We start from the raw sequence: 23,092 nt of genomic DNA on the forward strand, positions 1-23,092 counted from the left end.
AGTAGGAAACGAGAATTTACCAAACGGTCCTCAAAGCGCCAACTTACACCAATTTCTTGTAAATGTTGTTGAATTAAAAAAGTAAAAATTTAAAACAACACTTTCCTTTTAGCTTTACTTTTTTTTAAGGTTAAAATACTATTTTTTTTAAGGTTAAAATACTATTTTGGTGTCTGTACTTTCAATTTTAGTTTATAGATTTTTTAATCTATGTACTTTTAAAATGTTCGTTTTGGTTTTCAATTTCGAAAAAGTGATTATTTTGGTCATTATTTACAAAAATTTCAATACAAGTTCTACAATGGAAACTCTTTACTATATTGGTTATATTTAAAAAATTATATTGAGTGTTGTTTAGTGTCATGTTGAAATTGGATAGAAAAATAAAATTAAAGGAATGATTAATTTTAAAAGTACATGAACAAAAAGAACCATTTTAAAACTACATTAAAATGAATTGAATATTTTAAAAGTACATGGAGGGAAATAAATAAACTATAGAGACTAAAAAAAATTTAATATTTTATGTTAAATTCTGCAACAAAAATTACTTTTTCTTCCTTGGGTTACGTTTGATTAGTGGTTACTAATTTTTGAGAAAATTTTATAATTCATAGGTTAAAAATGAAAAAAAAAGGATGATTTTATGAATATTATACAAAGTTGGAAATACCAACACAATAATTTTTTTACTTGATAAAAAAAATGACATTCTTAAAAAAAATATTAATTAAAGGGAAGGATATGATTATGGAATTAAAAATGTAGATGGATAAAACAACAAACAAGTAAATTTCATTTTCGCGAAAGATGTAGTAAAAAAAAAAAGGTAAATTTCATTTTCTTTAATTTATTCTTGTTATTGAATTTCTTCCACTACTGTCCCAATTGACACTGAATCTTTCTAGCTATTAAAGAGAATCAAGTTCCACCATCATCAATCTATTTTTTATTTTTTCAAAAACAAAAAAGGAAAAAGAAAGGATACTATTTTCATTGCTACGTTAAGGATGTGTTTGGGGTGACAGTAGAATGAGTGATTTTGAAAAAATAGATTTAATTATAATTAATTTTCCAAAATCATTATCCAAGTAATACCTTAAAATCAATTTAAGGTGATTTTGGCCACTCCCAAACACACTCTAAGATATTCATTTATAAAGTGCAATTCACGAAAGAGAAACTTTAAGATAGCACGATAAACACTTAAAGTTGTCGATCTATGATTGAGTAGATATACTATAATTAATTAAAATACAATTTGAAAATTAAATGGTTCAATCTAGACTTTTCCATTTAACTTTTACCTTTTGAATTCTTCATATGGTTTGAATCCCTTTTTGACCAACACAAGGGAGGAAGAAAATTTTGATTTCCCTGCTTACAGTTAAGTATTTTAAGTTTAATTTTAATTCTTAAGTAATTTTATTTATTCCGAAAATAATTAAATATGTCAACGGAAAAAAGAAGCGAATTTCTTTCTAACAATTACAACCCTAAATTTTATATAATAAAACTTGCTCATTTAAAATGAACATGCAATAATCTTTACTCATTTGGGCATATTCTCTAAAAGTCCTATTTTTCAAGTGTATGGTGAAAAAAAAAGGAAAAGATATTCTTTTATGTCATTTTGGCTACCACTTTCAAGTATCAAAAATTCACAATGCTTTTGACAAATTTTGGACTCATGCATTCATTCTAAAACATTTAAATTTCATATAAAAAAAGGTAAGAATTGGGGGAGAATTGGGGGAGATTAGGTTAATGTTCAATCTACTTTATCTAATAATGTTTAATATTCCAAAATGTCCATCTTTTTCCACATGATCATACTTTTTCATTAATCGCCTCCTATGCTTAGCAATATTAATTAATTTATATAAGTTACGTTGTTTGTTGGAAATTCTGTAAGTACCAAACAAAAGATGATATGTTTTCTTAAGAAGAAATTGGCTTTTGGATGCCTTTTGCCATCTTTTATCAATGATACAAAGGAGAGAAAAGTATGTTATGCATCTGTAAAATACAAAGTAATAAATAAATAAATAAATAAATACTAAAGGAGTTTATGATTAAATATTAATTAATAAAAACATCAAAGTTTTGATATTTAAAACATTGGTTTAAATACGATTTTGGTGTCTGTACTTTCGGCTTTGATTCATTTTGAGGTGGCTACTCTCACGTTGTTACTTTTGATCCATGTATTTTTTACTTTTGTTTATTTTAGTTTATGTACTTTTAAAGTGTCATATGTGCTTTAGAAAATTGATCATTTTGGTCCCTATTTGTAAAATTTTAACATAAATTATGGAAAAAATTTAATACAAATTTATGTCTACATTTCAATAAATTTAGTTAGTAATATGTACTCATGCTAAACTTTTGATAGAAATAAAAATGAATGTAATAAAATGATCCATTCTTAAAAATACGGGGATCAAAACCTTGCCCAAGTAGATGTTATATGCAGGAGACCTAAAATCAAAATAAAAAGAATACAGGGTGGGGGATCGAACTCATAACCTCTTGGTTGGAGATATATGCAAATTATCGGTAAACTATGCTCACTTTGACAAACAAAAATAATAATTGCATTGTAGGAACCCAAGATGTTTATCAAACAACAAATACATTAATAAATAGTAACCCAAAATGTATATAATTTTCTTAGTACAACATCTGATCGAGTGAATATTCGAATTCATGACTTAAGTGTTTTAACTAATTGAATTATATCGAATTATCCAAAACATTTATCATTTAAATTTAATCAGAGTGGTATATTTATAAGAAAAATAACTCTATCAAGACCATCCGTCCAAACTCCCTTTAAATGTGATAAATAAGTTTGAGAAAAATGAAAAATAAAGAGTTTTTTTCAATTCAATGGTAGTAAAGATTACCGACGAGAAGGATTGTTTTCCTATTTATAAACCAATTACTTAGCAAAAAACGAAAAAATTAATATATATATATATATTTTTCAAATAATCGAAAGCAATTTAATACTTTTTATTGTTTCGTTGACTCCAAAGTCCAAAGTAAAGGTAAACAACATGGATGATAAATTTGATAGTATATTCTCTTTGCTGAGGTGGCCAAACACAATACCCGAAATTCCAATATTACCCCTCCCAGTCCCACTTTTTCTTTTTCTTTTTTCCTATTAATAACAAAAAGGAACCTTTAAAAAGAGAAACGAAAAAAAAACAGAAACCTTTTATTTCTGAATTCTGATAATTTATTCTGTTCTTCGAGCTTCAAGTTGTATAAATTTGTGCTCCATTTCCAAACCTTTCTTCTTCAGTGATCTTTCAAAACTCTGTTCTGAGTTCTCTCTCTCTTCTTTTGATCACTCTCCTTCTTCAAAAATCTTGTATGGTTATGGCGAAAACTATTCTCGTCACCGGTGGCGCTGGCTACATTGGAAGCCACACTGTTCTCCAGCTCCTCCTCGGCGGTTACCGCACCGTCGTCGTCGATAACTTGGACAACTCCTCTGAAATTGCTCTTCGCCGGGTCAAGGAGCTCGCCGGAGATCTCGGCAAAAACCTTACGTTTCATCAGGTTGGTTTCCGTTTCGGTTCTGAATTCTTGTTGTTCTACTCCTGAAACGGCTCTTCAGTTTCTCGTTTCTTTTCCCTTTTGGAACTTCTTAATTCCGTTTCTTCTTTGTTTAATTGTGAAGAGGCGTGTTCTTTTTTGGATTAATTGAACTTTTTTTTTGTTATAGTGTAGTCGTACTCGGCTTTGCTTGGTTTTTCCTTTCGGAATTTCTGTTTTCCTCTCATCTTCTTGCTGGTTCCAATTCCTTTTGCTGTTTTGTTAAATTGTGATTAACTACTGTTTGAAAATTGTTATTTATTTGTTTATACTTGGTTTTCTTTTGGGGGGTTTCTGATTTTTCTTTCACCTTTCTTGCTATACCTTTCTTTTACCCCCAATTATGATTGTGTACTTGAAATGTTTGAAGCTTGTTTTTGTTATTGAGACGAATCATCTTCTCTGTTACTGAAATGTTTGTTTTTGACTTCCATCTAGATTACTACGTTGGTTATATTTTGGACTATATAATGCGGCAAAACGTTTCTTAGATGATGTATGGAATCATAAACATGTGTCTTCTCGGTTCAACACTTCGATTTTGGTTCAGACACTAGTTTAATTCTGCTTTGGTTTAAATAAAATCGAAAAATTTTCTTTTCTACAGCTGGACCTCCGGGACAAACGGGGACTGGAGAAGGTGTTTGCTTCAACACCGTAAGGACCTACTCTACTCTTGAACCTTTTCGTTGGATAGGAAAAGAGAGATTCGTTTAGTTAACAGGATTTTTGCACGAATTTTTCCTTAGATCTCTATGTTAAATGTGGGCTTTATTCTTTTTTGATTAAGTAAATTGGTAAAAAAGATGCCGAGGGGGCTCCACACATGTACCCATGAGGCACACAAGTAAGCTTCCATGCGTATTGCTTAGCGTAGCGTTCTCCCCGTGGTATTTGTATGGACTGAGTAGGTTATTTATTTAATCTCCTACCATCCTGAAATGTTATCAAATTGAACACTTTGATCATTTAGGCCAATCTTATTATGTGACAAGTTATGAATAGAATATCCTTGAACTTCAACTACATGAAGTATGTTTTCCTATTTTTATTCAACTAGAATATCGGTGTTTAATTCCTGATGTGTTTTAGCATCGGTTATCTAGCCTTTGTAATTTGTAGTCAACCAATCTTCATCGCAGATTTGATGCTGTTATACACTTTGCTGGACTGAAAGCAGTTGGTGAAAGTGTACAGAAACCATTGCTTTACTATGACAACAACTTAATTGGAACAATTGCTTTATTGGAAGTCATGGCGGCCCATGGGTGTAAAAAGGTTTTCTTTCCTGTTTCATTGCTAGTAGAAATATTGTTCTACTATTATTAATTGAAAACAAATGTGTTACGGTTTATTTTTTCATATTCGAGGTTGAATTTCCTTTTTCTCCTTCATTTAAATTGTTTGTCTGTCAAGTTAATTACAATATAAATTTGAACCTTTAGTTCAAAATTAATTATAGCTTTGTTTGACGAAGGTCTGTACAGTCCCTGATCTTACCTCGATATGCATATTGTCCATAAAATTCTAAATTGCTTGGCAGCTCAGTACCATACAGTGAAGCAAGCATGTGACTTTTCTGGATCAAGCATATGCCTTTATTCTGCTTTTGTATTCCTTGGATTTATGTTATTTTTGAGACCAGATTTTTCCACTTAATTATTTTCGTAACTTTTGAACATTTCAGCTTGTGTTCTCATCTTCAGCCACTGTTTATGGTTGGCCGAAGGAGGTACCATGTACAGAAGAGTTCCCCCTCTCTGCGACAAACCCATATGGACGAACCAAGGTATACATCTCACATGCGTACTGTAGCTGGTCATTAGTTATGTATAAATTATATCTGCTGATGAAATGATATTATAGAAAATAATTCATCTTGTCGTTTCACTTTTGCAGCGATGCTGTTTTCATGTTTTTCTTCGTATCGAGTTCTAACATGTGGTTTTGGTTCTCTTTTAGCTCTTCATAGAAGAAATTTGTCGTGACATATACCTTTCGGACTCTGAATGGAAAATCATATTGCTAAGATATTTCAATCCCGTGGGTGCACATTCCAGCGGCCATATTGGTGAGGATCCCCATGGAATCCCAAACAATCTCATGCCCTTTGTACAGCAAGTTGCTGTTGGCAGGCGTCCTGCATTGACGGTCTTTGGAACTGACTATTCAACAAAAGATGGAACTGGCGTATGTTGATTTTATGAACACTAGAACTATGTTGTTTGCATGATTGTTTGTTTGTTATGCTGAACTAGATTTGCTTAGTCTGAGCTTCCAACAACTCTCTTCTCAATGTATATTCACAAATGAGATTTATGGAAGTCGAAGAAGATGGTCATTAAAAGATTTAATGCCCTTTTCAGGTACGTGACTATATTCATGTTGTTGATTTAGCTGATGGACACATTGCTGCATTGCGGAAATTAGATGCAGCTGGTGTTGGTAATTTGCATACTCTTGGGCTTAGTAGATTTCCCAGATTTACGAGTTTTCCTTGTTCATTTTTGCTTTTTTTGTGTGTTTAAGAACCGTTTTGGAGGATGCTTGAATTATTTACGCCAAATTTATATCTTGAGTTCTAATAATGTTCATAATGCCATGAGAACACTGTAGACTCCCTGAAAAGACAAATTTCTACATTACATGGGAGAATAATGTTTACAGTCAGTTTGTAATCAACGTTTTAAGTTAAAGAAAATAACCTTGGTATTATTATTTTATGCCATAAAATTTTTGAACTCTGGGGCACTGAGTAGTGATTTGGTCACAAGGAGGGAATTTTTTTGTGTTTTTTCTTTCGGGCGATTGCATCCCTCTGATTTTCTTCTTTCAGGTTTCAATTAGTTCGGACTTGTTTATTGTTGAATTGGGACCGAGACAAAAAAAGCTCTTTTTTAATGTTCTAATTAAAATAGCTAATAATGACAAGTGAAAATTAAAGCATTCGAGAGTTTGAACGGTATATGTCATGACAGGTTGTGAATTCTTCAATTTGGGAACTGGAAAGGGTACATCAGTTTTGGAGATGGTTGCAGCATTTGAAAAGGCATCTGGAAAGGTATTTTTGCCTCTATTTCATTTGCATATATTACCGAGAAACTCGGGTTCTTTAGATAGGTGGAATTTAGGGTGTTTTTGGTAATAAAAGTAACTGTAACGTATTCCTTTTTTCAATGCTGTCCTGATTATGCGGTAAGATCGCCACGCTTTAGAAATGACAATAATTGAATTCATATTTAGGATTTCATTTTTCAGATTAGAGATAAGCTGCTATGATTCCAACTACCAAGTATGGATAGAACCAATAACCCATCCTCATCATAACAGAGTCATCACAGCGACTCTTACACCACGAGCTCGAATAACCTGTTTCTGACTGCATTATCGAAATATAATTTAGAAGTTCTTGTCCTCTTGATGTGTTTGATTGTTTCTTTATTTCATCATGGCTGTATGTCACTTCCCGTATGAATTTACCGGTTAATTTCTCTGTTCCAGAAAATTCCTCTAGTGATGTCTGAACGCCGACCTGGTGATGCTGAGGTCGTCTACGCATCAACGCATAAGGCAGAAAAGGAGTTGAACTGGAAGTACGTCTTTTCTGTTCCTTAATGGTTTCCTTTATAAATTATATGCGTTTATGTTCCACCAGCTACTTTCCTCGGTCTATCAGAAGTAGAACGGTGTACCGAACAACCCGAGTTTAATGGTTTTGGATATAATGTTAAAAGTAGTAGTAGCAAGGATGAATGCACCACCAAACACTCGAATCGAGTCAGGCATTTCTCGAACCAAACAATGAACATAGAGACCGGATGGTTATGAGTTGTTATGTTCCTTGTGAGGTTGGGATCATCTAACAATTCCACTTGTGAATGCAGAGCAAAATATGGAATCGACGAGATGTGCAGGGATCAGTGGAACTGGGCCAGCAAAAATCCCTATGGCTATGAATCTCCAAACTCCAACTGATGCCTTACACTAATCTAATCTTGGGGCCATCTCTTAGCCCCACAGGCTTTTGCATTTACTCTCACTTCTCCACTTTTAGATTTATGTTATCTTATGTTATATAAACTTCTTGGTTACGATACAAGTTTATCGTCACCGAGATATCGATATTTTGAAGATTGTTCGGCCACCCCTCAATCTAATAAAAAGGCTCCTTTGCTTCTTTATTGAGTTATGAACTGTGAATTGCAGATCAAGGGTGCAAGTTGAAATCAAAAGAACAAGCAACACATGTCAGTCGGTTTCGAAACTAAAAATCAGTAGATTTGTCTGGTCCAAAATTTGGTCGGTTTAGTCAGTTTCGTCCAGGACCGAAACTAGATGGTAGCATCCCAAAGGCCAAAAGGACTATGATGTGCTGTTGAGAGTGAGAGTTTAAATTTGGTAGTGTCATCTTTTGTGACTGTTCTTTGAATAATTTGAATTTGAATTTGAATGGGTATATGAACGGAAAGATGGTAAAATGGTAATGACAAAAGTCATTATGATGGGTTTCTAAAAGAGCCAAACAGAGCTTAGTGTTTAAAAAACTAAGTCCAAGCGACAATTTCAAAGAAAAATAAAGGCTTTTTCTAGAGGCTGGTGGACCCCTCCAACGGCTCAAAATATTTTGAATTGTGTTTTCGGCATCAATCGCCTTATGGTCCAATCAGATTGTGGTTTGAAACCATATTGGAAATTTTCCTTCACATTATTAGTTCCTACTAAGATATCAAATTTTTGTGACGTGTACCGACGCCTGCTTCTAATTAAAAAGTTGTAATTTTTAATTTTTTTAATTAAAATGGTTATTTTTTAAAAGTACGGATCAAAATAAATACTTGAAAGTAGATAGACTACAATAATAAAAAAAAGTAAATGTAAATAAATCTTGTATTGGTTGTTAAAGTTTCATTATTGTTTTATTTTAGTTTTCTAAATTGAATTTTATTTTAGTTTTAGTACATTAACTCTTTATCAAATTTGTCTTTGTTTTTATCTCCAACAATCAAATGTTTTGTTGAAGGTTAAATTTAATCAGTTAGTTAAAATTTGAAGAGAATATTTTGTTTGAAGGTTTTAATAGGCACAAGTTTATCCCTCTATAAATTAGAAAAGTTTAATTTGCTTGATATGTATATCAATTATGACCTTATGTTATAAGTTAGAGGCTCAAATCTTCCTCCTTTATTTGAATGGTTTTTATAACATTCTTCATAAAAATAAGTGTTTGAATTGGTAACTTATATTTAGTGGGTGGATATAATGATAAGTCACTCTATCTTGTAGGATTAAGAAGCCTACTCTTTCACCCTAATCAGATATAAAACTATAATTTTGGTAAACAAACTTATTTACTAATATAGGTTGAACTTAAACTTTGAGTTACTGACCTAATTGAGAAGTCAAAAAATAGTGCAACTAACATTCAACTTCCATTATATTTAGATATAGATATAAATTTTGGTTAGTGCAATAAATATGCAACATCGAGTTTATAAGTAAGTAAGATGTCTTGATCGAGCCTACTTGTTTTGACAAACAGATGAAATTTCTCAAAAGTTCGGATTTTTTTTAATTCAATAACTAGGTGTAGAACCTCTAATTTTGAAGAGGTTGATATTTTGATCAGCTGAATTAAGTTCGAGCTCGGTTAGAAAAAAAAATAAAAAAATTAAAAAATTAAAAGTAAGCGTTGGGAATTTGTGAAGTATATAAAATGGGAGCCGTGTACTACCACCGCCACTCCATTTTGCGTTTATTCCATTTCCAATTTCTTCAAACGCGATTCTCTCTCTCCCCCGCTTGGCGCTTGGCATCTGCCAGAGATCTCGGATTTTGAATTTTCTTCATCCGTCGTCGTTGCCTCGATCAGTCGTTGGATCCGGGCGATCTGATCTGACTTCGTGTTGACGCCTTTTTGGATCTTTGATTTCATTTCTAAAAATGGAGAATCTGATCTCTTTGGTTAACAAAATTCAGCGGGCCTGTACGGCTCTCGGTGACCATGGCGAAGCCAGTGCATTGCCTACACTCTGGGACTCCTTGCCGGCTATCGCCGTCGTCGGTGGCCAAGTATGTTTCCGATCTCCCTCTTTTTTTCTCTGATTAACACGACTTTAGCGATCTAAACTGATGGTATTGTTCCGATGGTTCTTCTTTTTAGTCGTATGGGGTTGATGCAGTTTTTTACCGCGTGAATCGTCCCTGTGGAGCTTTTTGTTGCTCAATAAACATTAGATATGGAGGGTTTTGTAGCTAAATCGATTGATTTTTGGTTTTGCTATCGTGTATATTATGTGGATCCGTGTAATTAGTCGAAGTTCAGCTCAAACATGGATGGATCCGTTGGGTTAATAGGCGTTAAATAATATATAAACTAAAAGTCTATTTACTCTGTCGAAGAAAAAAAGTACGAACGAGGTGTCGGCGCGATAAGTTTTTCATGTCGGAACTTTCTTGATGGCAAAAAGTTCTCCATGATATTTTTCTTATCAACTGGATGTCTATTTGTTTCTATATGCCGATGTAACTGGAGAGAGCTGTAGCTCTCAATCCATAGCCAAGCAGAAATAACCTTTCTCGTTTTTCCACTCTTGCAGAGTTCGGGCAAGTCTTCAGTCTTGGAGAGCATAGTTGGGAAGGACTTCTTACCCCGTGGATCTGGTAATGAATGGAGAACTTAGACTCTTGAGGAGTTAAATATAATGCTGCACTTTTTGGCTAACAGGACGATGTGCAAATTTTTTTACAGGTATTGTTACTAGGCGTCCTCTTGTCTTGCAACTCCATAAAATTGATGAAGGAAGAGAGTATGCAGAGTTTCTCCACCTTCCCCGGAAAAAATTTACTAATTTTGGTAAATGTCTTTATATTTATTTGATATTTCAATTTTGCTCACTTTTCTGTAAGAAACAGAACTTTACTGATAAGGACAATAAATTATGCATTATAAAGACTAGGGATTTGATACCTCCTTCAGATAAATACTGAATGATTGGATTCCATTTCGTTGCATTGAAAGGAGTGGCTCATGACGTCCTTAAAATTGTTTTTGGAGTTCCTTCTATTGCGCTCCAATCCAATTACTTGCAAAAACATTTGGATTGCACCTTATAGCAAGTAGTCATTTTAGCATTTTAAAGCTCTCGTACCATAAATCCTCAACCAATGACAAAGAAGCTATTTGGTACCCAGCTTAGTTTTTCTAATTCTTGGCAAAGTTTGGGCCACAATAGTCAGGCATGACAAATGTGAGACTAATAGACCGATATTCCTTAGCATTCTTTTTATAGTAAACATGGAAATGCTTATATTAACAAAAGCCAAGTATTACGACCTTGCTGCCACGATCCACTGAAATTCAGCCCTTCGTCGTTCCAATTCGTTTAAGAGAGAAAGAAAAACTAAAGCCAAGTATTACGACGAAAGAGAGATAAGATATCTTTGCTAAACCAAGGGTTTCAGAAACGATTCTTAATTGGTACAAATAAATAACAGCTCATAATTACAAAAAAAATTCTAGCTAAAGAACACCAAGTTGAGGAGAAGAGTCTGGAATAAATATACAATAGAAAAAAGGGGAGGCAAAAAATTCTGGCTAAACGAAATGGATTCAAAAACTATTCTCAATTGGTACATATAAATATATTACAGCTTATAATTACGAAAATTTCTAGCTAAATAACACCAAGTTGAGGAGAAAAGTCCGGTATAGTCTCAGTAGTCTTCGATCCCAATTTTGGTTTCTTTGAAGATCTGTTGATTCCTTTCATGCTAGAGTCACTATACAAAATGCATTATGAAGAGGGATCGATAATGATAGGGTCGATTCATTTGCTGAAGATCACGAGTACTACTTTCTATTCCTATATACAGATGATTTAATGCATTCTCCTCGAGTTGTAGTGAAAAGTTAGTTGGGCAATGTTTTTGTGTTACGCTCTTGAACAAGGCTCTAGAGATGTATCAATGATTCTGTCACCGAACTTCTTTCTTATTGCATTGCCAACTATATCTTTGCAGTTGATGTCAGGAAGGAGATTCAGGATGAGACTGATCGAGAGACTGGTCGTAGTAAACAAATCTCCAGTGTTCCAATTCATCTCAGTATATATTCTCCTAATGGTAGGACAAGTATTTAATTTGTTTCTTTAATACATCTTTTGCACATCTTGTGTGGTGCAGTACAAATTTTCTTTTCGTGTTAACAGATAATTCCCTTTCTTCAAAGAACTTCTAATGTCATAAAGTTAATAATTCCAAATTTCCAATTACTTTATTGCAGTGGAACATTGGTTTGATATTTAGTGGCAATTTGAGAAACTGATTTAGAAATCCTTTTTTATTTTTATTTTCTAAATTGTTTTGGAAATGCATTGTCTTGGGAATATTTAGTAGATGCTAACGTTTCTATATTTTTCTACTTACATTATTGACACATTTAGTATTCATGCTCCTTCCTTTTTTTTCTCATATGTTTTTTGTATTCTTCAAATTTTGGCAGTTGTAAACTTGACACTTATTGATCTTCCCGGGCTCACAAAAGTAGCTGTTGGTAAGTCACTTTTGTCTTTAAGATCTTGCTTGCAAGTCGTACATGAGAAAGTTTATCTGATTTGTCCATCCATGGAACTTAATGTCCATTTATCAAACTTAATTGAGATCCTTTCCTAGTTCATGTTTCCCTTGGTAAAAGATAAAATTATTCTGCTTTCTTTTTCTCTCTTTCTTGTTCTCTGGTTTAATTTCGTTATCTTATCAATCACATGGCTGACAAATTTTTTTTGCAAAAATTTAGAGGGGCAACCAGAAAGTATTGTTCAAGAAATTGAGAATATGGTTCGCTCCTATATTGAAAAGGTAAGTTTCAACAAATAGTGGATTCTCTTTCTATTCTAATCATCTAATATAATCAGTTGTGTTCCACCTTGATTTTTACCTTGAAAAGTAGCGTCAATTTTTTTTTAAAAGTAATTTATTTATTATTTATTATTAATATTAATTTATTTATTAGGGAAAGTGAGTGAAGTTATTTCTTGTACAGTCTGTTAGACGTTGCTACTCTTTTGGAGGAAATACTTGTTTACTTCTGTCTTGTAACTTCCTAGTGGAACTTTTGTCTTCTTACCTCATCTGTAATGCCGCTATATATGTTTCGTAACTTTATACAATTTTCAGTTCTGCTTCCACTGTTAGTAGGAGGATGAAAATTCATTCTGCTTATTGATTTATTTGTTATGCTCTTATGCAGCCTAACTGTATCATACTTGCAATTTCACCTGCGAATCAAGATTTGGCTACATCTGATGCGATTAAAATCTCTCGTGAAGTTGATCCTACTGGTAAATCCAAACTTTTTAAGTTGTTTGTTATATAATCCATTGTTTATTTATTATTTTGTATGTTGAGAATTGTTTTCCAAAACGAAACTTCTTCTAAGGGTAAACTGTTGTAAGATACTTTTAACCCTTTGCTATGTTTCTCTTAGGGGAGAGGACTCTTGGTGTGTTGACAAAGATTGATCTCATGGATAAGGGAACTGATGCAGTTGATGTAAGTTTCATTAAATCCCTCAGGTTCAAACTGTAAAGTAATTTAATTAAGAATTATATAGGCCCCCTTTTTATAAGAACAATATATAATAACTAAAAAGGTTATTTTCTTCCCCTTCAGAGAATCAGTACTTGAACATTTTTTTCTTGATTTGATGGATGTGTAATAGATATTGGAAGGCAAAGCTTACCGGCTAAAATTTCCTTGGGTTGGTGTTGTGAATCGTTCACAAGCAGACATCAACAAAAATGTTGACATGATTGCAGCTAGGCGTAGGGAGCGTGAATATTTTTCTAATACTCCAGAATACAAGCACCTTGCCCATAGAATGGGCTCTGAGCATCTAGCTAAGGTCCTCTCAAAGGTAAGTCTACGATTTGTTCTGTCTCATTTCTTCTCTTTTTCCCCCTGGGAATTGTGTAAGTGGCATATTGTGGCTATTAACATCTGACTTATTGTAATTACAATTTTAACTTCAGCATCTAGAAACGGTTATCAAGTCCAAAATCCCTGGCATTCAAAACCTTATTAACAAGACCATTTCTGAACTTGAATCGGAACTAAGCCGTCTTGGGAGGCCGGTTGCAAATGATGCTGGAGTAAGTTTCCTGGTTGCCTCTAGTCAGGTCTTGAACCTATCTTTTAGGGTTCATCTTTTGTTGACATTTTATTATCATTTGTTCACTAAATGCAGGGAAAATTATACATGATTATGGAGATTTGTCGTGCTTTTGATCAGAATTTTAAAGAACACCTTGATGGCGTGTATGTTTATGCTTCTGTTGTTGTCTTTTGTATCCTTGATGAACTTTCTTGTGTTTCTTAAGTAATTCCATATCCTGATCTCTCTACAGGCGTCCTGGTGGTGATAAAATTTACAATGTCTTTGATGACCAACTTCCTGCTGCTTTGAAGAGGTTGCAGTTTGACAGGCAACTCTCAATGGAAAACGTAAAGAAGCTCATTACTGAAGCGGATGGATATCAACCTCATTTAATAGCTCCTGAACAAGGATATCGTCGTCTAATTGAATCTACTTTGGTTACTATTAGAGGCCCGGCTGAGGCATGTGTTGATGCGGTATGCACAGAATGACTTGAAATTTCTTTGGAATGCATGAATGCATGCTTTACTTGTGCAATAATATGAATGAGGAAAGGGAAGTTGAACAATCGCCATTGGCTTTCATCTGGTAAAAGATGGTTTTTGACTTGGGTAATTTGTTGTTCTTGGCCTCTTCAAGGACTTTGACCTAACAATTCTTCTTTCCTGTTAAAACCTGAATTTCAGAGTGATCAGTTTTGTTTAATAATAGGTTTCCGTATCATGCTCATGGAATCAGTTAATAACTGCTGTGTTTCAGGCAAACTTTATTTTTAGCATTACCACTTTTTACATGGTTTTTCGCTTGTTTACTTCTATTTTCTTTTCATCAAAGAATACTGTTGCACTATTATATATTATCTAGCATATTTTCTCAATATTAGATCAAAGTTCACCTGCCACAATCTAAGAATCGATTGGATACTCATCGTTCTTCATGCCCTTATTCTTTTCCCTAATTTCAGGTTCATGCCATATTGAAGGATCTGGTTCACAAAGCTATGGGCGAAACTCTAGTATGTTCTTGAACCCTGCATATGATACACTTTATCAGAACCACGTTTCATATTTTTTCTAGTCTGTGTCGTGACTCACTGTTGGTTTGGTGGTCTTCAACTTAAGTAGTCCTGCGTTGGATTTGGTCGGTTAACATTATTAGTCTTATTGCACAAAAATATTTGGCCTTAACTTGAGACTACTTTAGAATCATGGAATTGGGGGTGGTGATTTAGTGGCAGTGGGAGGCAAAGTTGCCCATTTTGATGTGAACCTTTACTTAAAAAATAATTTGGTATAATTTGTTCATTATCTTACAAAGAAGAAAGGCTTTGAAAGGCAGTAATGCTTGAATTTGAGTTGGACTGGAGTTATAAAACTTGTTGACTTTTGATTCGAGTTGCTTCATAAGAGTCATCTCTTATTTCGTTCCTAGCTTAGTAGTAGGCACTGCTTGGGCAAGGCTGATGAAAACATCCCCAGTTTCTGATTTTTAAGACCACGTTTTTAATTTGATTCTTGTATATGATTGTTCTTTTGCTGTTTTCAGGAATTGAAGCAGTATCCTGGTCTAAGAGTGGAGGTAGGAAACGCAGCCATCGAGTCACTTGAAAGAATGAGGGAGCAAAGCAAGAAAGCATCACTTCAGCTTGTAGATATGGAGTGCAGTTACCTGACAGTTGACTTCTTCCGGAAGCTTCCTCAAGATATCGAAAAGGGAGGCAACCCTACACATTCAATTTTTGACCGATACAATGACTCGTATCTAAGGCGTGTCGGTAGGTTCCAAATCAAATTAATAATAATCCCGGCCTTGTTTGTCGCATGTCATCTTTTACATGTTCCGAGCTTTTATAAATTTTGTTGAATTCATGTTTCAAGAGGACCTAGTAATCTATATACTGATATGTACATTCTCCGTTGGGATATGCAGGAACAACAGTGCTATCCTATGTCCATATGGTTTGTGCAAGTTTACGAAACTCGATTCCAAAGTCCATTGTTTATTGTCAAGTACGAGAGGCCAAAAGAAGCCTACTTGACCATTTCTTCACCGATCTGGGTAAACTAGAGGTAGAATAATCTCCCTCGTCCCATACAATTGATCATCTCAAGATTTCCTCTCTCCACCTAATATTACGTTCATGTTCTTTCCTCTGCAGCAAAAGCGCCTGTCTTCGTTATTGAACGAGGATCCAGCAATCATGGAGCGGCGTACTGCCCTAGCAAAGAGGCTCGAGTTATACAGAAGCGCACAAGCAGAAATCGACACCGTTGCTTGGTCGAAGTAGATTGTAACATATATAATATCTTCTTCTGTATTTGGTATTTGGGAGGGGGAAGATGGCAGCACAATTCTTTCATTCATACATTGCGAGGAAGGTGGTAGCTGCAGAAGCTGATTTTGTTGTATTCAGTTCCAGACCCTATATAAAGAAGTGATTTTCGCCATCTTTCGATCCTTGGTGATATGGATACCGATATCCCGATTACGATTACACGGTATTATAAGAAGGAAATACCTGTATTTTTTTTTTCTTTGTTTTGAACTTCTTGTGCTGTTTATATGGCAATTTTTATTATTTTTTTAATTTTTATCTTGGATCTGAGATGCCTCTGCCAAAAAAGTTGGAGTCAAAAGGACAGGAGAATCTCCTCTTTTGGCGCACAGGTTTGAGCTTTGGGGAATGATCTGATGGCTGAAACACTCAAAAAGGCAAGGCAATCCATAAATTTAGGCTTAAAATGCTTTTCGAAAATTAGGGTGAAATGCAAAATTTGTACTAATTTTAGTCATATTCTCACTCTTTTTTTTTCTTTGGTCTCAGTGACTTTGAAACATTCGTTTGGATATCTATACTTTGGACTATTTTAGGCATTTTTTAAAATTCATTTATTTCCATAAAAATTTTAGCATAATAAATTTTAGCATAATTTTTTTTAGATATAGCTATAAATTTTTATTAAAAGGTTTTTAATCTGAACAAAAATTATGTTATAAGCTTTCAAATTGGGGTCAAAGTGGCCATTTTTTTAACGATACAGGACTTAAAAAAATGTATAATATAATTTCAAAGTTTAAATTTGGTGCACTTCATTTTCGCTGAATCATTATTTTATAAAAAAAAATTAGCATTCAGGATTAAAGCACCTATCTCGGTTTATTATAATTTTATAAAAGATCAAGAGTTCTAATTTACACTCTTACATGTAAAAAAGTAGAAACAAAACATTTATATAAAAAGATGTCCTTTATTAAATTTTTGTGTTGTATTCAACACCAATTTTGTCTTATTGCGACTTTTAAATAATTTTTTTTCTTTTGTTTTAATACCAAAAAAAAATTATTAAAGAAAAAGAAAAGAAAAATAATTTTTTTTTCTGAGTTAAGGGTGTAGATTTTGACATTTTGTGTGTCTGCCAGTTGGTACAAAAACTAACAAGATAGTCTTAGGGTTAAAATATTATTTAATTATTTTTATCTATTTATTTTTATTATAATATGTGTAGTTTTACCTTTGTTAATTTTAGTCACTATACTCTCAAAATATTTGTTTTCATGGTTATAAGCCAACTTCTATCAGTTAGGGGGAGTCTGTTGTTTACAAACTTAATAAGTCCATTTATGGTTTAAAACAAGCTTCTCGTCAATGGTTTACGAAATTTTCGCATGTCTTGCTTACTAATGGATTCACTCAGTCTCGGGCCGATTATTCTTTGTTTACACGTGGGCGTGGTTCTTCTTTTGTGGCTTTACTCGTGTATGTTGATGATATTATCTTGACTGGGCCTTCTCCACAAGAACTTGACTCTGTTAAGGTCATTCTACGATCTTCTTTTCAACTTAAAGATTTGGGGTCTGTTAAGTATTTTTTGGGGTTTGAAGATTTCTTGTTCCCAACATGGTATTTCTCTTTCTCAATGAAAGTATTGCCTTCAAATACTTGAAGATACCGGCTTTCTCGGGGCTCGTCCTGCTTCTTTTCCCATGGACCCGAATCTTAAGCTTGCTAAGTCTGCTGGCACTCCTCTTTCTGACACATAGGCTACTTCTTATCGTCGTTTACTTGGTCGTTTGCTTTATTTACAGATTTCTTGGCCTGATATATCTTTTTGTGTCCACAAACTTAGTCGCAACATCCATGTTCTGGTCATTTGGCAGCACTTTATCACTTGTTACGTTATCTGAAAGGCTCTCCAGGTCAAGGGATCTTGCTGCGAAAGTCCTCTGTTTTCAATCTCTGTGCTTTTGTTGATGCAAATTAGGGTTCTTGTTTGGATACTCGTCGATCGGTCATCGATTTTTGTGTTTTTCTTGGAGACTCTTTGGTTTTCTTGGCGGTCTAAGAAACAGGCTACTGTTTCTCGTTCTTCTGCTGAAGCAGAATATCGTGCCCTTGCTGCTGTCACTAGCGAGTTGGTGTGGATTCGTCAGTTACTTTATGATTTGTTTATCCCTTTTTCTCCTCCAGTTGTGGTTTATTGTGATAATCAAGTTGTTGTAGCCATTGCATCAAATCCCACATTTCATGAGCGCACGAAGCACATTGCCACTTTGTACGAGACAAGATCGCTAATGGTTTCTTGAAGTTATTACCTATCCGATCTAGTTCACAATTGGCCGATATGTTTACAAAGCCTTGGGATCCTCTGCTTTACGTTCTTTGCTATCCAGGATGAGTGTTTATGATCTTTACATTCCATCTTGAGGGGGAGTATTAGTGTTAGTCATAGTTTAATTAATACTATGGTAGTTAGATAGTTTGTTATGATATAAGCTTACAGATTGAATTGTATTTATACTGACCAAATATACCATGTATTCACGTGGGAGAAATAATACAGTTTTCAGATTTCTCCAATTTGTTACCGACTAATAATGGTTGTAGTTTAAAAAGTGCTATTTTGGTTTTGTAATTTTGTTTTAATCTTATTTTTCAATCACAACTTCAACACAACACTAATTCAATATATTTATTGAGATGTAATCATAATTTTATATTAAAAAATTTCTATTATGTATAGAATTTATATTAAATACTAAAATTGTCACTTTTTAAAATACATGAACTAGAATAAACAAAAAATACAGAGATTAAAATAAATTCAAATTCAAATTATATTTACCAAAATAAGTCAGAACTAAAAATATCAAAACAGTGTTTTAACCGTTGTTATTTTAAGTTAAACATAACTCCTTTAACGGACTGTTTGAAGTGACCTTAAGAATTATTGTTAAATTCAATACAAGAACTTATTAAAAAAAATTCCCATAATCGATAAAATCACACATCATTTAATTTTATCAAAAAAAAAAAAAATCACCCATCATTTAATTTAATTTTTCTTTTAAAGAAATCGTGTTAAATGAGGTAAATTTAGTAGAAGTGGGGCAGGGTAAAAATGGAGGGGGTGGCCCACAGCTTCAATCGAAACGTCAATAAAGCAAATTCCCGAATCCCTATGTCATACTATTTCCAGCCCCCCCACTGTCCATTCATTATTTATCCACTGGGTCCCATCCACTGCTACAAAAATAAGAAAATATAAAATATAAAAGAAATGCAATTTTTCAGTCATTAATTTTGATTTTTGTAATTTTAATTTTTATTCATTTTAATTATCATTCGCCCATTAGTTCTTCTAATTTAAAAGTGATCACTTTAAGTTTTGCTGGTAAAATTTTACACAAATTTTATGTATCATCAAAATATTTTATTACAAATCCATTTTTAAAAATTTGGTCAATATTGTGTCTCGCTAAAACAATGGTCAAAAAAAAAATAGTCTTTTCTTTTTCTAATGCACAGAAATGAAAATAAAAGTTTTTGAGGTTACATAAACTAACTAAAATAATATTTAATTTGAAGTGCCTCGATTTCCACCCCTTATTCTGGGAGTTAAAAGCAAAATTTGAAACTTTCTTTTCCTTTGCACAGAACATTTCTGATTGGAGACTCTGACCAAAAACAGTTTCCCCATTTCTTTTCTTTCACACTCCAAATTTACTTCAAAACAATTTCAAATTTAAGTAACTTTATAGATTCTTTTCCAATTTTCATACCATCCTTATACTTTTTTCCTACCATACATGAAGTAACTTTGAACTTTTGATAAGACATAAGTGCATTAATCAATTGAACTATATAGAAATTTTTTAATCTTCGTATAATCATTATGTTTTTTTAAATAGTTCTTAAAGAATTTTTTTATAAGCTTATTCTTTTTTCCGACGTTACATTGCAAATGAAAAAGGTATAATCCAAATCCACAATTATGTGCAAATATTTACCTGCTAGAGCTATATTGCTTAGAGTGGCATCCAAAAATAGAGTTTTGGGTTAAATATTTTGTTTGAGTGTCTAACGTTTTGTAGAAAAATTAATTTGAATTGTTGTTATTATTTTATTATCAATTATTTAACAAGTTCTCATGTTTTTTTTAGTAACCAACACTCATTTTTTGTCTCATCACCGATAAAAACTTGACATTTAAATTTTTAGAAAATGAAAAAAAAAATTGTCATTTATATCCCTTATTTGTCAACAAAAGTGGGTGCTGTCAACTAGTATTTTTCTTTTAACTTAAATCCACTCACACATAATTATTTCTATTAAAATTAATTAGATACATGAAAAAAGAATAATTTATTTTAAGCAAATTTGAGCGTAAACACTCTTTAGAGATTGTTTAATCTCCTAAAAAAAAATTATTTCTAAAAAATCATAATAAAAAACTAATGTAACTTTTATGACTAAAAACAAAGACCAAAATAAGTCGAACTGCCTTGCATTAATTATTCCAATCCTTAGCTAAAAGCCACTTTAAATTAATAAACTTTGATTAGTGCCCATTGCCCAATCTGTTCTACTTCAAAAAAGCTGGAAAAAAAGAGTGTAAGAAAATGAGTACAAACCCACTTTGTTCTTAGTTTCAATTGCAATTAAACTTTGTCACATCAACATTCCTTTATGATCTGAAGCCACAGATTTGTCCCTAGGAATCAAATTCAGCTTCATTATCCTAAAGAAATCACAAATCACATTAACAGAGCTTAAGGCCAAGCAAAATCTAAGATCAGACTCTGCAATTCAATTGCACAAATCCTCGCAAATTACTCGATCGAGAGAGCTCAAAATTTTTTTTTGATTTTTTTATTTTTTACAGTTCGAGTAAGAAATTTTGAACACTCAGTTGAACAATTTCTGCAGAGCTAGATAAGAAGGAGAAGAAGAAGTAGAAGAAGAATTAGCAATGGAAACCTAAAACAGATCCGTCACTTACAGCAATGGCGACTCTGCAACTGGATGTAGCCTCCACATGGTGAGTGAAGAAGTGCAAAACCCTAACCCTACCGGCCATCTCCATCTTCGATTCGATCTCCAGCGTCGGGCCGATTCTGTACCCGTTCATTCCCTCCGAGACGGTGGTGACCGGAGCCGCCAAGGGGAATGACTGGACAGAGAAAGTGGCGGCCATGTACTGCGTCTGGCCGGCGTCGATTTTGCCGGCGGGAATGAACATGAATCCAATTTGAGAGCCGGAGTAGAGGAGCTGGAGCGAGCTGTCGTAGTGAGAGAGAGAGGCTTTGTTAGGGTTTCGGACGGAGACGTACTGAGAGAAAGTGAAATTGACGGTGCCGTTGGCGACGGAGAACGACGGCAGCTGGACGGCGGAGACGGCGATCTTCGGATCCTGCGGCTTGAAGACGGTGAAGAAGACGATGAGGACGACGATGACGACGAATATCAAGAAAATCGTGGCGACTATACAGGACGCCAAGTTCGTGCGGCCGGACGGCGGGTGGTGGCCGTGCGGTTTGCTCATGGTGGCGCTCACGACGGAGGCGAAACGGATCTGGGCTTGCTTCAGAGGAGAGAGAAAGAGAAACAGGGAGAGGAGAGAGAATAGCGGTGTGTTTGGATGCAAGAAAATGGGATATAAAAGGGAGGGGAAATTGGGAAAGTGTGGGAAAATGGAAGTTTTTTTTTTTTTTTTTTTTTGAAAATAAAATTTATTTTGGGTTCTAAAATTTTATTATTTTGAAAAGTCAAAGTGGGGTTTGTTTATTGTCTGTCTTTTTTGGATTTTGTGTTTTAAATGTTTTATTCTTTTGGGGAAGAATGGGAAAAATGATTGAAAGAGTTCCAAATCCAACCTAAAGATATGGCTAAAATCTTTGATGGAATGTTTGGTAATGAGTTTCAATAAGTTTGAGTTTATTATTGCTCAAAATTGAAAAGTTTCCACTTGTATAACTCATATATAGATTTAGATTATGTGAATTAAGAATTTAAATTATAGAATGTATGTCTAGATGTGCATATCGATGACATATGTTGTAATCAGTTGAGCTGCTCAAGCTAGTAAGTTCCCTTAAATTGTTAGATTATGATTTAGTTGCATTTAGATTAAAGATCGATGATTAATTTAAGTAAGAAAACAAATGTTATAGTTAATTTAGGGATGAAAATTTGACTATGTATCTCACCTAGAACGAATTATTTATCGTTCAACTTTTCTTTTAAATAATATTTCACACTTAACCAAAAATGTAATGATATTAATTAGCAAAAGATTATAATATATTTTACAAATTACATAGATACATTCAAGTTGTTATTCACTTAAATAACTTTCCAACATTTTATTTCTCTTGCCAGCCATACTCTTCCTTGAAGATAAGAATATTCTTGAAAGTTGTAGGTTTTGCCTACAATAATATTGAGTTTCTTTAAAAACCTTGGTGAATTATTATTTTTTACTACAAAAGTATCTCATATGTAAGATTAACGTTTTTCCATACTAGATTGTATTTTAAAGAGGAGAAAAAAAAAATCAAATCCATGGCAGTTTATTAAAATTTATTGGTCAGGCAGATAATTGTTGTGTCTTTAATCTTTAATCTATACATTGGTCATTGTTTTTATTATCTAAGTAGAACTTATTAGATATCTTTGTCTTACATAAAATTTGTGATGTTATATTTTATTTTATCATAATAAATATCAGGTAAATCACATCGATGAAAACAATGAATTTATATTATTCAGGATTAAATTTATATTAATTTTTTTTTAATACAATATGTGAAGGTGTTGATTGAACTTGTAGTCTCTTGATCTTGGTTGGAGATATATGTCAATTACTGAGGTATACTCGTCTTGACATTTAAAACTATTTTTGTGTTTTTAAATATAAATAATCGCGAATAAAATTTAGTATAAATTTACCATAGATTAAAGTATATCTTATACTCTAAAAATGTAATTTAATCCATTTTATTTTACACATGGTGGAACTAGAAACCGTTATCTTCCCGCCTAATTCAAAC

The 23,092-nt window shown here is 33.3% G+C and overlaps 3 protein-coding genes across 6 annotated transcripts; 2 read left to right on the top strand and 1 right to left on the bottom strand.

Annotated features, from left to right (window-relative positions):
* Window positions 1-3,213: 3,213 nt before the first annotated feature.
* LOC111008387 (UDP-glucose 4-epimerase GEPI48) lies at window positions 3,214-7,790 on the top strand. 3 transcript variants are annotated; one of them, XM_088118916.1, is made up of 10 exons: window positions 3,218-3,573; window positions 4,217-4,266; window positions 4,400-4,456; window positions 4,752-4,887; window positions 5,297-5,398; window positions 5,572-5,799; window positions 5,976-6,054; window positions 6,588-6,670; window positions 7,111-7,202; window positions 7,494-7,790. In XM_088118916.1, exons 1-10 carry the CDS (start codon window positions 3,385-3,387, stop codon window positions 7,582-7,584), a joined length of 1,107 nt encoding a protein of 368 aa, XP_087975042.1. In that variant the 5' UTR covers window positions 3,218-3,384; the 3' UTR covers window positions 7,585-7,790. The 3 variants fall into 3 exon arrangements, with proteins under 3 accessions (XP_087975043.1, XP_087975042.1, XP_022136763.1); XM_088118917.1 differs by lacking the exon at window positions 7,494-7,790 and having other exon boundaries at window positions 3,214-3,573; window positions 6,868-7,202; XM_022281071.2 differs by lacking the exon at window positions 4,400-4,456 and having other exon boundaries at window positions 3,221-3,573.
* Window positions 7,791-9,339: 1,549 nt separating this feature from the next.
* On the top strand, window positions 9,340-16,349 carry DL1 (dynamin-like protein). The gene is made up of 16 exons (XM_022280904.2): window positions 9,340-9,678; window positions 10,206-10,269; window positions 10,358-10,462; window positions 11,629-11,730; window positions 12,110-12,160; window positions 12,404-12,465; window positions 12,857-12,947; window positions 13,094-13,158; window positions 13,328-13,522; window positions 13,638-13,757; window positions 13,853-13,923; window positions 14,013-14,238; window positions 14,727-14,777; window positions 15,308-15,536; window positions 15,692-15,831; window positions 15,921-16,349. The coding sequence occupies exons 1-16, from the start codon at window positions 9,550-9,552 to the stop codon at window positions 16,047-16,049; spliced, it is 1,830 nt and encodes a 609-aa protein (XP_022136596.1). The 5' UTR covers window positions 9,340-9,549; the 3' UTR covers window positions 16,050-16,349.
* Window positions 16,350-20,663: 4,314 nt separating this feature from the next.
* Window positions 20,664-21,690, bottom strand: LOC111008380 (Late embryogenesis abundant (LEA) hydroxyproline-rich glycoprotein family). Of its 2 annotated transcripts, none has more exons than XM_088117985.1 (2): window positions 21,043-21,690; window positions 20,664-20,754 (listed from the first exon to the last, which is right to left on the bottom strand). In XM_088117985.1, exons 1-2 carry the CDS (start codon window positions 21,583-21,585, stop codon window positions 20,728-20,730), a joined length of 570 nt encoding a protein of 189 aa, XP_087974111.1. In that variant the 5' UTR covers window positions 21,586-21,690; the 3' UTR covers window positions 20,664-20,727. The 2 variants fall into 2 exon arrangements, with proteins under 2 accessions (XP_087974111.1, XP_022136750.2); XM_022281058.2 differs by having other exon boundaries at window positions 20,664-20,781.
* Between the last annotated feature and the right edge of the window lie 1,402 nt (window positions 21,691-23,092).

This window comes from Momordica charantia (genome assembly GCF_013281855.1).
Source record: "Momordica charantia cultivar OHB3-1 chromosome 10 unlocalized genomic scaffold, Mcharantia_2.0 BLBB01000010.1, whole genome shotgun sequence".
NCBI lineage: Eukaryota > Viridiplantae > Streptophyta > Magnoliopsida > Cucurbitales > Cucurbitaceae > Momordica > Momordica charantia.